The 17,172-nt window shown below is 39.9% G+C and overlaps 1 protein-coding gene across 1 annotated transcript; it reads right to left on the bottom strand.

The window, feature by feature from the left end:
* Positions 1-2,287: 2,287 nt before the first annotated feature.
* On the bottom strand, positions 2,288-8,072 carry NSMCE2 (non-SMC element 2, MMS21 homolog (S. cerevisiae)). Its single transcript, XM_010080738.1, has 4 exons — positions 7,907-8,072; positions 6,443-6,543; positions 6,024-6,130; positions 2,288-2,663 (listed from the first exon to the last, which is right to left on the bottom strand). Exons 1-4 carry the CDS (start codon positions 8,070-8,072, stop codon positions 2,504-2,506), a joined length of 534 nt encoding a protein of 177 aa, XP_010079040.1. The 3' UTR covers positions 2,288-2,503.
* Positions 8,073-17,172: the final 9,100 nt, after the last annotated feature.

Raw genomic sequence — 17,172 nt, 5'->3', positions numbered from 1 at the left:
CCTCTGTTTAAACAGACATGCTTCTTCACCTCATCTGTGATTTTTATTAAAGCTAAGCAGGTAAGTACTGCCAAAAAGCAGTCCATTTCTTTCAGCTTAAAACTGAGAAGGATTTCAGAATTTAGGCTGCACCTGTGCATGCTGTTCAGGCTCTGATTCACTGGCGCTGCCTGGCTCTGGCTAGCAAAGGAGCAAAGGATGATAATAGGAATGTGAACATTCAAAAATACCTTTCCACTTAGAGCAGCAATAAGTGAGTGACTATTTGTTCTCTTCTCACTTAAAGTGTTGCTTCAGATTTGTTTTTTCTCCCAGCTGCATTGTCTTAAGCAGGCAATTCACCTTATTACCTGTGGATTAGCTAACACAGACAGGTTGAGTGCAGTTTCCACTAGGGCCATCAGCACTGCTGTGGGCCGAGCCTCTCTCTTTAAGGTATGACAACAAGGTGTAACCAAGACAGCAATCTCCTGTATGGCATTACTCACTGGAACATGAGGGTAATGACCCTATCAGGAACTGCAGCTATCTAAGATACAAACACAGCATGTAGCGAACCAAACCTGCTGCCACCAGTTTGTCAGTACAAATCAACCTGGGTAGAATTTAGAATTTAAAATGTTATGTGTTATTGGAAGGCACACTCAAACATCCAGACACCTACACAAACTGAATTTGAGGTGTGACACTGCAGCCATGTAAAATGTATGTACTTCACATCTGGAAATTTGTGAGACTGATTACCACTGGAGATTGAATGTCCATGAGGACAAAGTTAATGCACCTCTGACAGAAACTGCAGAGATTGTTTAACTAATGCAAGTTTCTGTTTCTTAGCATTCTGTGTATAACTAGCGCTGGAGTGAGTTTAACCACAAACCTAAAGATGAAACAAAAAGCTATGAACAGTTTAGGACATTCCCCCCCGCCTCCCCTTTTTCTTTTTTTTTACAAATGCTAGCATTAACATCCTCCCTTTTGGTATTGAAACAGAAAATCGGAGACCCATCTTAAAAACTGTAAATTTGAGACCTGAGGTGTCTTACAGGGGACCTGATTTTTACACATAAAAACACAAACAGGTATGTACTGCTCAACCTCCCCCAGTCTCTTTCAGCCATTTCAGCTGGGCTTCCACAGACAGAAGCACTCACGAGCACTGCTCAGTTTTGAGAAGATGGACCTTTGGGGTTAGACCGCATTATGAAAATTACCCAGCTAATTCCCATGAAGTGTTTTGAACACAAAAGCTCAGTGCAAATAATAATGGCTCAGTTCCCTTTTTCAGCTATGAAATCAGCTTGCAGATTAATATTCTTCAATTACAAAATAACAATTTCAGTTTCAAGTGGTTTGCACTCTTTAAGTGCAATTGGGGTTAATAATGTTCTATGAGAGGAAAGCTGTTTGCAAACAGTAATCCAGAGTGAAAAGCTTAGCATTTAGGTACCTTAGCTACATTTTATACTAAATGTCAGACTGTAAATTCAGAAAAACTACCTAGGAAAATGCCATCTAACCTGCCAAGGATCCCAAAGCTCAAATAAACCTGTGTTTTCTGCTTCGCATATGCCAAGAGATAATTGCCATCTGACCACCAAGGCAGCTCCTTTTACCTATGGCTATTTCTAATTCATATACGTAGTGCCTTACCTGCTAGATGTGTTCAGATCAATTTAGGTACTAAACATGGAGTGTCACAAAATTTAAGCCCTTTTTTGGATCTGTGCCCAAATGCATAGATATCTGAATCTTTTTAACTGCTTTCAAGGCATATGGATACAATACATTTGTATTAGATACAAATTAGTTAGTGGAATACATTTGTAAGTAATTGTAGTCTCCTAACCTACTGTATTAAGGTAAAGCCCTCTGGGACTTCCAAACAGAAAAAGCCTGAAATAAAAGCTGCCTAATCTCAAAAGAAAAGCAGTAAGTTAGTGTAGCGTGCTCAATAATTATAACAATGAGGCCAAGGTCCTCAAAGCGGAGTGGCAATTTTGTGTGCCCATACACAAAGCACAGATGTGCAGCACTTCCTGCAAATTAAGCTCTATTAAGGTTTCCTGAGGTTTGTATTAAAACATGGATGTGCTCCTGAGCAGGCTATATGACTTGGGAAAATCCTTGGTCAAAGTGCCCTACTCTGAGGATTCCCAGCGGTTACAGAGACAGTAACAGTTCAGAACTATTGCAATATTCAGGAAAGCACTCGCTATTGCATGCTGGCAGAATCTGCATCTCTAATATGCTGAAAAAATTAGCACACTGACAAGGAAGGTTAAATGCTGCAAAACATGTTTTATTTATAAAATGCAAGCTTTTAGAATTTCAGGAAAGTTAAAAAAACTGAACAAGTTAAACTGGAATTCCTCATGTTTGTCAGTTTAAAAAATGCTTTGAGTTACAGCCGAGACCTTCAACTTTGTCTATAAGTGAAACACTTTAAATAACAATCAGTTACACAACCTGCTTACAATCAGCAGCTTATCTCACAAGACCTCTAACAACAAATTTTCTCTGTGGCAGCAGCGTATCCAGCTGACTTCTCCAGTGTTGGCCAGACTTGTTTATTATGACTGTCAATTGCTCTTTTAAGTGCTTCATCTGGCACAAGATCTGATCCTTTTACATCAGCATGGCTACAGCCAATTTTAGGGCATCTGTTAAAAAGAAAAGAGAGACTACATTAAATTGGAAGAATTGTATTTGTCAGATATAGGCTTTTACACAACATCTGCTAGTTTACTGTATTTATCTGGGATTCACTCTCTCTGTCACTTCCTCATTACCTCTTTTGCTCTTCACTAGCTCTCTGTGGGGAAAAATAAATCCATTTATCTAAAGTGGTGGGAATCAACAGCTGAAGGAAGGAAGGAACACAGCCAGAGACAGAGCCTCTCGGCTGTAGATCACTCTCTTGCTTCATGCACACAAGCTGCCTGCATCAGTTATGGAACTAGCATTGCTTGGACATCTTTCTGTGTTGCTTTCTCTCTTTGCAGTCCTCTACAAACTGCAGGTAACTACTTCTTACCTTATTAATCTGTAGTGGAGAAGTATAATCTTCACTGACAGATAAACAGGGAAATTAATTTCTAGGGAAACAGATAAAAGAGAATGAGACTTGCAAAGGCTGACTGGTGAACTGGTGGTGTAAAAATTTACCTGGTATTCTATGAACTGAGAAAGCACAGAAAGGAGGGATGGGGTCAAATTAACAGTCTCTAAATGATAATCAAATACAAAATGTCTTACATCTACTTGAACGAGTCAGATAAAGACAGCAGCGTGAAAGATATTCAGGGACCTAAGGTCATTTTTCTTTGCTAGTGGCCCAAACATGCACAGATGTTACCTGTAGTCAGAAATAACACTTCAGAATTTTTCCTCTATTAGGAGTAACTTTTGTCTGAGACCCAAAACTTATTTACACTTGGTACTCATAGCTTTTACTCCAGGTTTGCCCACAGCTTACTGTATTTGTCATGGATAAGTCACTTAATTGCTCTGTGCCTCAGTTTTCCCATTTATCACCTTATTAGAGCAATAGCTTGCCAGATTAATGAATAACAAGTGCTCAGAAAGCTTCCCACATTTCCTGTAAGCTTAAAGTGTTAGTATGCCCTTCCAGGCAGTGGAAAATAGTGAGCAAACTGAGACACGTAAGAGTTGCCTCAAGAAGCCTATGGCAAGTGTATCGGCACAGAACCGGTGGCTGTGCGTATGTCAGCTGAAGAAATGCCATTCAGCTAGTGCCCTGCCAAGTGCACCAAAGGGATTCAAACTGGAAAGTACGTGTGAGGCAACAGCCACTTCTGTAACTCCAGAGTGACTGACAGCTTTGATTTGAGTCAGGATGGAGAGCATCCCCCTAACCACGACTCTGCTCCATCAGGACACCTGCTTCCACGTGAAATCACTGGCAGGAGTGCACTCAAGTAGCAACACCACCAGAACGGGGCACTCAAATGGGGAACTTGTTGCATCAGCTGGCCTGTCTTCCCACCACAGCAGACTATGGTTTTTCAAAACTGACTGCATTTTCATGAGAAAAGTTAAAATTACAGCAGGTCAGCAAGACTGGGCAGAGAAAACCAAGTAGTCTTTCTTAAATTTAGCTACAGTGAAGCCGAGTTATTGCTGTGTGTGTGTTATTCTAGCATACTGGAATAACTGCTGTAAAAATGGTAAGGTTGCAAGGTAAAAGCTCAAAATTAAGAACTGCCCGTATTCAGACTGCACAAATAACTTCAGTGTGGGTATCAGGTAGCTTTTAAAGATGGGTGTTGTACAGCTTACGTGATTTTTTTTTAATCTAGAATTTCTAGAATTTCTTAAAAGGTAAAATAAAATTCAGTCATGTGACTCTATTAGTGTTTCAGCAGTGCTGAAACTTTTAATCTACCACAACAATCTGTACTACCATGACATTTTCCTCATAGATTTAACAACACAGAGAAATATTTAAATATGAACATCCTAAATTCAGTTCCGTACTACAGCAGGTATTTTTGTCATGGTTTTGGGCCATTAAGCACGTGCTTCAGAGCCTGTCCCCATCCTCCAGAACACTCACTTTCTTCTCTCCAACTTGTGAGCTATTTCCAAACTTCCATTTATTTTTCCAGACAAGTTTCTGTCCATCCATGTTGTTGATTTTGTTGTTATTCCCAGGATATTGCACCCACTCCACTTTTTCTCCCTAGACCTCATAACACAGGCAAAGCACTTCCATCCTGTTCTTACAAGCTGTCTTTTCAGTAAGGTAGTGGCTGGACATCCCAACTGATGGTTGCTTTCACAGCAGTGTTTCCCAGGATATTGCACCCACTCCACTTTTTCTCCCTAGACCTCATAACACAGGCAAAGCACTTCCATCCCGTTCTTCAAGCTGTCTTGACACTAAGGTAGTGGCTGGACATCCTAACTGATGGTTGCTTTCACAGCAGTGCTTTCCTGTAGCCAGGAAGGACTGTGAATAAAAAGTCCCACTCCACCTTTGTATCCCCCATGGCAGAGTATACAGAGTCTAACAGAAATGCAAGAGCAACGGACAGAGGAAGTAAGCTGCCTGTGTCATTATCTTTGGGGAAATCAGGTTGCTAGTCTGTGACAGACCTTCCTGAGCATGTGCAAACTGCACATTTATTTAAAAGCACAACGGGTAAGTTTCCATGAGCTCATCAACCCCAAAGCATGAGGCTGTAGCATATATGGTGTAAAAACAAATGTGAAATTAATGATGAAATGATACGTCCTCTAAACTTGCTCTAAAAACTGTTTGAGTCCCTTTTCCTCTCTCTGTCTTTTTTTCTTTTTAATCAAAAGCATCCTAAATTTGAAACTTACTGGGGAGAAATTCAGGTTTAAAAATTCAACTGTTATATCTTTTCATTCAAAAAAATATGTCCTGTGTGGAAAGTGGCAGGCTGCTTTGATGATATAAAGCAAAAGTTATAATTGCATCGTAGTAGGACAGCACAATCCTTTCTGATCACTCTTAAAGCTCTGTCTGATCATTCTTAAACTCTGTACTACCTAAAAAGTTGTGGTTTAATATTTCTTACTTTAACACTCATTTAAATGTTTTAATATTTTTTCAGTTGTATTGAAATATAACTGCAAAAGAGGGTGCACAGAGGAGACATTCATTTTTTTTCATTAACTCCAGGGCTTGCTAAATAAGCATTGGGAACAAAATGAGCAACTGAATTTTAGGAAGCTGAAGTTTCTCTTTGTTGTTCGTGGCTATATGAAATCTCTTTGCTTCTGTTGTGTAGGTACCGCAAGTAGCTGTAACTTCCCCACACACTTCCTGAATATTTCCTTATACATTGTTTTCATTAAAAAGAAAAGCTCCTTCACATGTACAGTACTAATGAGGAGACTGACTTGGGCAGACACTGAAGTATTACTTCCTGCAGCCTTGCCAATCTAAATACATTTCCTAGAACAAGTGGAGTAAAATTCCACTTACGCAGCAAAGCAAATAGCTTTTCCACACATTCTTGTTAGCTTACCGGACTTTTTTCTTTTGCTGCTTTCGAGTCTGGATAATTTTTAGAATGGCGTCTTCTTCATAAATATGTCCACAGACTTTGTTTCGAACGGGCCTCTTCATTTCCATCTGTAATCAATAAGGTTTGATTTAAAGAACTGATAATGAAAGTGCATCTAGAGATTTTATGTAAGACAGCAGGAAGTGTGTTTGCCACTCATACATGGCATTCCACTGAAATTATGGGGTCAGGTCCTGCGTGGTAAACTGCATTCCTACGGAGGTGGGTTTTTTTTCCCAAGCGATGTTGCTCTTCTCTGATAATGCTTATCATTTAAACTGCCTGATTTTTAACAAGTATTGCAGATTTGTAATAAACAATCCAATGAAGAATATTAAATACCTATTTCCCAATCAATTATAGTAGCAGTGATCACATACCTGTGTAATGGGACAAATAAAGTTCATCTGACTCTGAGTCACAGCTATATCTTCATCGATTTGTTCAATGGCCTCATCAGCATTATCTGATTGATGACAAACTATAATGGGAAACAAGACAATTTTCATTTAATATTTAATATAGATAGCCAATACTTCAAATAAGCAAATAAAATCCAGCATTTGCCAAGCATTATCTCACAGTGATATCTAAGATGCCACAACCTATTTCTGTACCACTCCCTGAACAAAGCTTTTAAATAGCCACCACAGGGATTTTTGTGTATGTGGCTATTTATAGCCAATTCCAGAAAAGAGGGCTGGGAAGGAAAGCAAGCTAGCCTGATTCTATGCAAAACCTTTGGTAATCTCTGCTCAAAGTTCACCAGAAAACAGTAATGTGCAGATGAGTCGCCAAAACCTAATAAAGGATGAGGTGGAGCTTTTGCAGATTTGTCAGTCCTATCCTCAAGATCAATTTGTGTTTGAATGTCATAAATGGGTTTGCTATATAGCCTGTACACACAATATATACTTTAAAATGAATTTGCACTATTTCTCATAATGCATCATTTGTAAAGGGATGCCACTGCATTTAAATAAGACTATAATTAGTGAAAAACAAAAGCTGAGAAAGTGTTATTTGAGAAGGACAACAGAAATATTACTGAAGTAACCTGAAGGAGGAGGGGCAGAAGGAAATACTGAAATCTCCCAGAAAACACTTGATGGCCCAATGCCAGGGAATGAGGGACAAACAAACAGGAAGAAATCCACCTTGAGACAGAGAAGCTGCAGGTCTCTACCTTTACGAGAAGAAGAAGGCAAAGCATAAGCCACCCTGCGTACCCAGGGGCACGCCAGCCCGGGGTTCCCTGCAGAAACTAACCACCCAAAGTCAAAAGCTGAGGAGACACAGGTGCAGCTACGGAGGATATATATTGCAAAATATAACCTTAATAAGTATGTACATGCTGTTTTATCTTTTCCAAACTTTGCTCTGCTATTGTGAATCTAGGCTTTTAGTTGAATGCATTCGTTTATCTTTAAATCTTATCTGGTAATAATAGCAAACTTAACACCTGCTGTAACTTTTCATTCCTTTGGAGCAGTTCTGCAATGTATTTGCAGCAGTCCCCTGGGGTATAGTCCTCAAGGTGTCCCAAGCTGAAGACAATATTTCTCTCTCTAGCTGCACAGGCTAATTTGCAACATAGCTACACAGGGTTTGGAGAGGATTAAATCCTTCAGTGACCTGCATTGATTGGCTTTGACTGCAAAGGGGGACAGCGAGAAACACAGGTGAACACGGAGGGTTTAGAGTTACTTCATGATTTGCCTTCTACAAAGTCTCAGCTTTGGTTCCCTGTGATGCTATTGCACACCATCAGCCAATCTTTGCATCTTTGCATCCCTGGTATTCAGTCTTCCACATCTGTTAAGGACCAGTGTTTCCTAACTTACGGTCAGTCCTGCATGCCTGTATAATGCCATCACCTTCCGGATGATAACAGCACACATCACTCTTGGAGCAATCACAATCTCTCACACCCAGTCTAGACTGAGCACGCTGCCATACGAGCAAGCACATCTCTGCCTGAGGTACTCTTGGCATTGCTATTACAGCCATTGCTCCACCACAGCACCTCTCGGGATGCCGCTTTTATTTGCATATTTTTCCTTCCTACTTTACAGAGCTTGCCCTTCTCTCCATTCCAATATACCAAAAGTTTTCCAAGCATTCAGAATGTTTCTGACCCAGATATTCACTTAAGCAGTACTCAGGCAAGCATCAAGGGTATTTCTGTTTCTAAGGCCTCATTCAATCAATAGGATTCAGGGGGAAAAGGAGCTCAAACGTCCAATGTCAACAATAATTTTAAGGCTTTCATCTCCAAGAATATAAACATATCTTTATCATACACTGTACCCTTAAAAAAAAGGAAACACTTGCAGATCAAAAGGAAAAAGTGGGCACAATTTAACTGTAAATAAACTGCAATGGTATAGCCATCAGAAAAAGACTTGCAACGGTTACCAGTTTTCAGAAAAGAAAACCCGTTGATTATTATTCCTAGATTGCTCATATATAAAGCTTATGCTATCATAACCACATAGTATATTGAAGAAAATACAACTCTTTGGGGAAAAAGTAGAATTTTTAATAACGCTTTCGAAATACAAACCAATGGGTGATATCCCACTGAGACAGCAAGGCTTAACAATATTCCAAATACTGGTAGATGCCAGCTTCTGCATGGCCTGCTTTATTTAAATACCATACTGAGTTTTTTTTCCTATGAGTAATGCTAACAAAGAACAAGAGATCGGAATTTCCTTAAATTCATGTATCTGCAAATTTTGACATACTGCAGCTCTAATCTTTCCTACTGAAACATCTGGAAATTCACATTTTCCTATGCTGTACTTTGTTTCAACTCATGAACTTGGCACATATTTCCAGCGTACCAGCACATTATGTCGGTCAATGAAGTCAGAACGCAACAGTACTAGTGTGATCCAGGACAGGTGATTGATTATGAAGGATTTTTTATTTTTTTTTTTATCAATAATATGTAGATACCAAAGACTCTGGGTAAAGTTTTAAAATGTGGTGCTTGTGCCTGTGATTCTACTTTTAAAGCTCAGCATTCCAAGCCAGGCATGTAAGTGGCCTCTTCTGGAAGAATGTTCACATCATGCAGCACCTTCTGACTTTGCTAAGGAGTCACCACTTCACTTATCACTGCTGTGTGTGCTTACTCAGGTACCAACACAAGAGTTTAGGAGACTACGTTGAAGCATCTGAGTTTGAAAATATGAGCTCAAGCTTGAGTACTGGTGCTTGAGTCTCCCCTGAAGGTCTCAGGTCTCTAAACTATGTCAGCTAAATCATAGGCTGGGTTTACCTCTTTCTCATACTGGCTTTGGAGATTATTTAGATGCCTCATGTTTAATGGTTGAAATTCCATGAGTTCAGAATCACTCCCTGTAGGTGGGATATATTAATCTTCCTGGATTCAAACAGTCCTCTTGCTGCAAGCTTATCTCAAACACTTCAGGTTTCACTTCATTTGCAATGATTTTGTACACAGTCTACCAGAGTGGGGCCCTGGTTTCAAGAGGTTATCACAGCACAAATTAATAATTATTTAAAATACTTCCTTTTCATAAGCAGCTCATATTTTTAGTAATAAATATGCAAGACTGGGATGATGCAAGGGATACCTCAAACATGTCAATAGCAAATTAGCATAAATCAGATAAAACACCCACAGATTTGTTGTTATTTCTTGACGGTCTAGATTACAGGAGGAGAGAAGAAAATAACTTTTTTCAATTACAGTAAATTTTGCAGAGATTACACAAGACACACATACATCCCAAACTGGTCAGTAAGATGCTCTAAACCATAGATCTATACCTGTAAACTCATATTGGAAGATGCTTCTATTAAGGTCAAAGGGATTTTTTACCAAATTAAATGTATAAAAGTTTGGAGGATCTAACTTGCAAGTCTGACTGTTCTATAGAAAGAAGAAATAAAAACACCAGGTCATACATATTTTAGCTAAGTCAGGTTACATTTTTCTAAAACTGAGTTTTCCTTGCAAATTAAAACCAGATGCAGAAAACACTAAGTTATTGTTCCTGAAATTCAGATGTTGCCTTAAGTAACATAAGTACATACATCTATTTTGGTAGTCTTAGAGATTAGATTTTAAGTCTTAGAGTCTCCAGTTTTCCATTCCAGCCAATTGAAATCTGTTATGAGTATTAGTAACACATTTTCTATCTGGCTATCTCAGCAATGATGTTTATAGCTAATTAGTGCCCACTGTTGTAATAGAACTGCATTCTCATAAAGGTATCTATTTTTGGTAACACATCATAATGAATTTTGCAACTGCCAACTGTTTTTTACTTATTCAATTTTAATTAAAAGCTGGTAGTACTTTATATCTCTATCACTTTCATCTCTCGATAAAAATATGACTAATATGCCTTAGTTCAGTTTTCACCTACTTTGCTAAGAGAGACTGAGAACTTTTAAGCCAAGTTTTAAAAATAAGAAAACCATAGTGCAGAGACATTAACTGCTATATTGTGAATTCTACTAAGCATGGATAGTATACGTACTAAAAAAGCAGTCAAGGAGAGATCCTCTACATTGTCACTGTCACTTCTATGACAGACTTCTGTCTGCTCACTGGTTCCAGTGCCAACAATATTGTCTACACAATTCCTGTTCCTCTAAGGCAGAGAAGTTGCCTTAACCTGGCCTTGAGTGAATAAATGTTGCAATGCAAACTTAACTGATTTCTTTCCCTTTGTGCTGCCCTGTTCTGCCTCCTCACCTGCCATCAGTCACTGCTAATCCTGGAAATCAAAGGGTGATGTTAAGCATGCAGGATTGAGTCTTTGTAAGCCTGAGCCACTAGCCAGACAAGGTCTTGGCTCCCAAGAGGACCTATTGTACCGCTGACTCTATAGAAATAACAGCAGCTCATCCAGGCTGGGAAAAATCTTATCTCTGAGAGTTCCAAGAAAAACAGGAATGTTACGAGGGCAAGTCAAACGCCAAGTGTTCCTGCCAGCAGGACACAGAAAATAACGAATGGTGGGGGAGGTGAAGGACATCATCACATCCAAGAGTTGTACCCTAGGAATCACAAGGGGTCAGGACTAAAGCTGGGGCACTGCTAGTGTGGGGTGAGGAAGGGCCAAGGACAAGTCTAAAGGAGGGAATGAGCCCAAACCCTGCTTTCCACGAAACACACTGCTGAGACCACCGCGGGCAATGCTCAAGAGTGAGGGCAGCATGCCCATTAGTGCTCTAAATTCGGGTTAAACTTGAGGTCCGGAGAAGCAGACCAGAACAACTGTCCAGTGTCCTGCCCCTGGGACAGACCCACGGTAAATGCTGTAGGAGGAGTGAAAGAAGAGGGGAAGCACAGAGTAATCCCTTCCTGGCTAACTTGCCCAGTCTGGGGCAATTTGTGGCCAAGGACTTCCTGACTCAGAGGTAATATCGTTGTAATTAATAAGCCCTGGAGTTTTCCTCCAATGAATTTGTCTGAACTTGGAGAGGGGAATTTGGGCCTGGACTTTTCAGCCTGATTACAGACAGTTATCTTTGCTAGAAAGGTTAGCAACAGTTTAATTTTCCTTGAAACTTACAGCAGAGGCTGCAGGTTACAGTTTAATTTGATTTTTAAGAGGGAAAATAAGATGTGCAAGCTACAGCTGCAGTCGAACAGTTCAAAGGCTTTCTGCTTTTGCCAGAGGCATGCGATAGTTTAATTTGCCAACCAAGCCAAACTAGGCTTTGCATTAAAGTACATTACAATTTGATTACTTGCAAGTGTTGCAATACACAAGTTGATCTAAGGAAGGTGGCCTCTAACATGTTGCTCCAGATTGCAATTGCAAATTTACTTGCTCCTGCCCAGACCAAACAATTTGCTGGTGATTTACTGACAAGTCCCTCGTATGTGCCCTGTTTTACACATACTTGTGTAAAAAGTACACAGACATGCATTTGGTCAATACAAAATAAAATTACAGTCCTGTAAATACAAGCCATTCTGATTTTCCAGGAATGTGAAAGACAAATTAGATGAACAGATTAGCAAATTGTGAGTTCCTCTACATAACATGAGCACGGAAGGAAAGGACAGTATCCTGCATTAAGCAAAAATCCTCTAAAAACTCCTTAAATGCCATCAAATTCACAGAACTTGCGTATTTTACAGTATTTTGTCCCACTAAGCTACAGCTATTTTAAAATACACTATTCCAAATGGAACCTGTTTTATCCTGTTTTATCCTCTCACTACAGGGTAGAGCTGGTTGATGCCAGTTTTTCAGAACAACCTTAAAATGAAGAGAGACTATAATCTGACGGAAGTGTTATGGGACACTTGTTACAGGTATGTAAGTGAAGGAGATGGAAAGACACTTGAAGCTAGATACAATTTGCTGTTTAATGTATTGATAAATAAAATGTGTCTACAAATCCCACCTGGAAAAAAACAAAACAAACTCCAGAAATGCCCTGTGAAACCCTCAACTCACACACTATTTGAAGGGAGAAGTAAGACATCAACTTTGCCTTTAGATTTTGGGAAATCCAGACTGCTGTGCAGTGGGAGCTGTGTCCCTAGAAATGTGAACAGAAAGTCCATCTTTGATTACACACTATGCAACTCCAACAGTTTGTCATGCAAACACACAGAGGCAGCTTTCTTGCTCCCTCTGTAATTGCAAACAAACATGAGAAATCCACACTTCAAAGTCCATGGATGACATTTCAAACAGCAGTTTCCTCATCACTGCAGTCTGGACTAGATCTGAAGAATCCTGGGGGAGATGAAGCTCACGTAAAAATATGTCATGAAGGCTCATCAGTAAGCTCAGAGGAGCCACGATTTCTGTAAAATCTAAGAATGACATATTCTTCCATCTTAACTATCATCACCCACAATGGTGTGCAAACTTAAGCAGCAAGTTAAACACTGAAGGCTTGCTGAAAATGAACCTAACTGATTAAGAGATTACTTAAATGACCAGGAAACTCTACATGAAAGCGTGCCAGGCATGCGACAACAGACCAAAAGTGTCAGGGTTGCCACAGCAAGAGCAAGTGAAGAAAAAAACTGTAATATCTTAAGAGGAAATATCAGACACAAGCTACTAAATTGCAAATATATGTAAATAACATTTTTATTACTTGGGTTTTCTCCTGCTTTTCAGCAGAAAAAGGCTGAGCAATCACTGCTTCATACAGTATACTGTGTGAAAGCAATTTCCATGCTTAGAGAGCATAATTTCATACATTAGAGATTAGAAGAATATCACACACATTTAAAAAATGAAGAAATTCACTTCAGACACATGAAAGAAAGCGTTGCAAAAGATGCAACCAGAAAAAAAAAAAAAAGCCTCCCATTTCATTAGAAGATGAACCACTTTCCATTACTAACATTGTGGTCAGAATCTGGAATGTCACTGATGCAATGCTAACCATCAAATGACATGAACATGTAGGGCTTGCCTACACAGGGAAGCTGTTGCAAAATAAGCGAGGGTGTGAATGTAGAATGCATTAGTTACTTGGCATTAACTCACTGTGTGGACGCTCTTATTCTGCACTAGGAGTGCCTTTTGGCTGTTTAGCCTAATCTGCTCCACAGTGGACTCCAGAAAGGCACTGTTAATGCTGGACAGGAGTAGGGAGAGGAAAGCTGTCAGTATGACAGCAGTTTGGAGCCACGTCCACTTATGCATGAGTCCTTAGCAGTGCTTGGATGATCTGTTCTGTAAATTAAAGTCAAATTCTCTCAGAACAATCCATGTCAAATATTCTCTACATAATTAGCTCACAAGCAGAAGTCATGTCTACGACATCTCTGAACAAAGTCACATCACGTATCTTATAACCTATATGGCTGGAGGGCGCTTTGCCCATTTCAGTATGTCATTTGTGCACTCTTGTAGTCGTTCATTTCTGAAAAGCTGAACTGGTAACAGATTTTCAGGTCGAAAAAGCTTCTTCTAGAAAACACTCCTGGAGAAAACTGTTCCAGGCTAACACAGGGGCAGAAAAAAAGAGCAGTGATAAGGCAAGCGGCCCAGGTAGCTTAGCTTCCTAGCTGTCCATCCGACAGGCTGTCATGGAACCAGCGAGCGGAAAAGCCCCTAGCTAGCCCAAATGATCAATAGAAACACCTCTAAAAATCAGATTATCAGTCTGATTATAATTTCAATCTGTTTTTTCAAGTTCTCCCCACAAGACTTTTTGCCAGAGACTTTCCTTCCTAAACAGTTCTGTTGAAAAACATCTTTAAAAAGTCACCAAAGCAATGCCCCCAGCTCCAGTGTCAGGAGAGCAATGAACATAGACACATGTAATTTTGCCACATGTTGGGGCATAGGTAAGACTTTTCATGAGGAATATGGTGACAGGGCATGAAGCTATAATCCCTGAACATTGACCTGTTGATTTTGTGATTGGTGAGGAGGCACCAGCTCAGGAGGTGTCTGAACCTGCAGAGCGAGCACAGGAAAGAGCAATCTCTCACCTCCAAGAATCGGAAAGTTTGTAGTACAGGAAACGAGCTCCACTGCCCCCTTCACCCAAAGGAAGCTGGAGAGACAGATCTGCCTCTCTTTACCAGGAAAAGACAGATGTACTATATCGCTCTTGAAGAAAGACATGAGTACAAATAAGAAAAACTGAAATGGTGGGGACAAAATAGTCTTTTCTCCATCCCCTAAAGCCCAGTGTTGAAACACTTGAAAGAAACTTCTAGGTGAGATATTTTATTTCAGAATGAGTATTAATGAAAAGAGCAACATCTGCAATTCTGTTCTTAACGACACATTTCAATCCTTCAGGGCACTTTCTAAAACTTCAAATATTAATTTACTTCATTTATAAATATGTAACATCAAGTGATTACAATTCACTGTGCAGTGAAGTACTACATATATATCCACATAACTTACTGGAGTTATATTATTAAGGTGCACAAAGAGAGAGGTGTTCATTTCCCAGGTTCTTTCTATAAATATGAATTTCTTCTGTATTTTACATATAAACTTAAGCACTCCAGTTACTCTGAATTCTGCAGCTTTGCACTGCCTGAAATGCCTCTGCTGAAATGGCCCCTGGGATGGACAAGAAGACTCAGCTGTCTGCACATCACAGTCCAGCACCATCTTGCAGCTTGTCCCTGCTGCAGTCACCACTTGGGGCACTGGCTGGGTACCCGCTGGGGTCTGCATCTCCTGCTCTGCTCCTGCCTTTAGCCACCAGCCTGCAGCCCTGACAACCTCCTCAGAAGAGGAATTTCACTAAAGCAATGAATCATGTATGGAATTAATAACACCCAATTCCTTCTTCTCTTGAACACAAAGGACTATAAAAAAGGTGAGTTTGACTACCATGACTGTTTCACTGGTGGGAAACTGAGGCACAGGGCAGGAATATGTCCAGAGCCACCAGCACATTTGGGGTGCTAGAGTGTTGTCTTGTCCATTAGACCACCCTGCCTTCCCCCTGAGTAACTAAGGCTATGAACAGTTTCCAAATACGTTCTTGGTGAATGCATCAGTTACATGCTAAAAGCAAAAAATACAGTACAGAAACCAGTATCTTCTAGTAATTGCACAATATCTGGTTGTTTATTTTGAGAAAACTAACACTTGCACTGAACGTGATCATTTTCTGGTAAGTTATATTTATAAACTAGTGCTTTGCTAAACTACACGAGAAAAGGAAAAAAAGAAACATTTAATGTCATATCAAAACAAGTTAGGAAATAAAGCTCACAGGTTGGTTTGGTTTTTTTTTTTAAAGAGGAAATTACAGATCTGCCATTGCTCAATTGTAACACTGCAAGGTTGTCATTTAGGTTAAGGCAGAGTGGTGTATTGTGTGTGTGTACCAAGACATTCTGCATAAACTATGCTGTGCACACTGAGCAGATCTTCACTATAATAATCCTCAGTTAGCTCTTCTCTAAAAGAACTAAAAAATTTTGCTAATCCCAATTTATACAGCGTTCTCCAAAACAATGTCACAGGGGGCTTGTGCAGTTAAACATAACACTATCATCAGTCAGGAAGAGCTGAACAGTTATTTTTCTCAATCTGTCCTGCAATATAAGATTATCCTTCTTGAATGGCAGTCAGAAAAAATGTAACGCTAAAGCCCTGAGCTATAAATACTCATGGATTATAACTGCAGCAGCCTAGTAGCTTCTGATGGTAATTAGTAGTTAACTTTAAATCTGATCGATACTTATTTTAAATCTCTTCCTGCAGATTCTCATTTGCCAGCAGGGTAACTGGCAGAGTGCATCTTCATTAATGCCACATGCATCAGAAAATCATTACCATTCTGTAGATGTAATTTATATAGCAACACGTGCATTTCAGACTTTACCTTGACATTTTTGCACGATGCAGATCTGGAAACGACCGTGCTTTATGGCAAGTGTGCTGGGAAGACTGTGAGGGGCTTATCTAAGGTCAAGCACAAGGTAAAGTCTTTTAAACCCTCAAGGTCTCTCTGTGTATACTCCTTCCTCTCCAGATCAGGTTTAATAGGGTAGTGAAGTGGGACAGGGAAAGGACGTGAACCCTCAGCACAGATGCACACAGGAGCAGAAACAAGAACGGCGAAGCAGGACGAGGAGACCAAGGGAAGCTACTGTGGAATTGATGGGACAGCAGGTGCAGTGTCACTCGTGCTTCGTAATAAGGATAACGAGCACATAGCTAAATCACATGGCATTCCGTGCAGTCTTCATCTTTCTAGCAAAGCAGTTAATGTCACGCTCACCATTTCAATCTTACAGTTATTACCAGGATACAGTAACATCATAGTTGTCCTCTTAAGAACTATTAACTTCCCTTGCACGCTTTGGCTGGCACATCAGCTCTTGCAGAAAGAAACATGTACAATCCCTACCTGTATGCTGAGAAAGATTAAGATTTTCTGTCTCAAAATAAACAGCTTACTATAAGCAAAACAATCAAACTGCACTAAGGAAGGAAAACAAAACTGAATATAGCAGAGCTACACTTAGGAATCACCATTTCAAAACAATGAAGGTAAGGCACAGCCTGTTGTTGTCAATGCCCCTTTCACATCTGAAAACAAGCATAGCCCTGCAACCCAGAATTCAGGTTAGGTCAGTGTTGCTGAGACTCTCTGGCTT

Source organism: Pterocles gutturalis, unplaced genomic scaffold, assembly GCF_000699245.1.
Source record: "Pterocles gutturalis isolate BGI_N339 unplaced genomic scaffold, ASM69924v1 scaffold35824, whole genome shotgun sequence".
In the NCBI taxonomy this organism is placed as follows: Eukaryota; Metazoa; Chordata; class Aves; order Pterocliformes; family Pteroclidae; genus Pterocles; species Pterocles gutturalis.
Note: the sequence above shows the minus strand (reverse complement) of the source record. Positions and strands in the feature narration are given on the sequence as shown.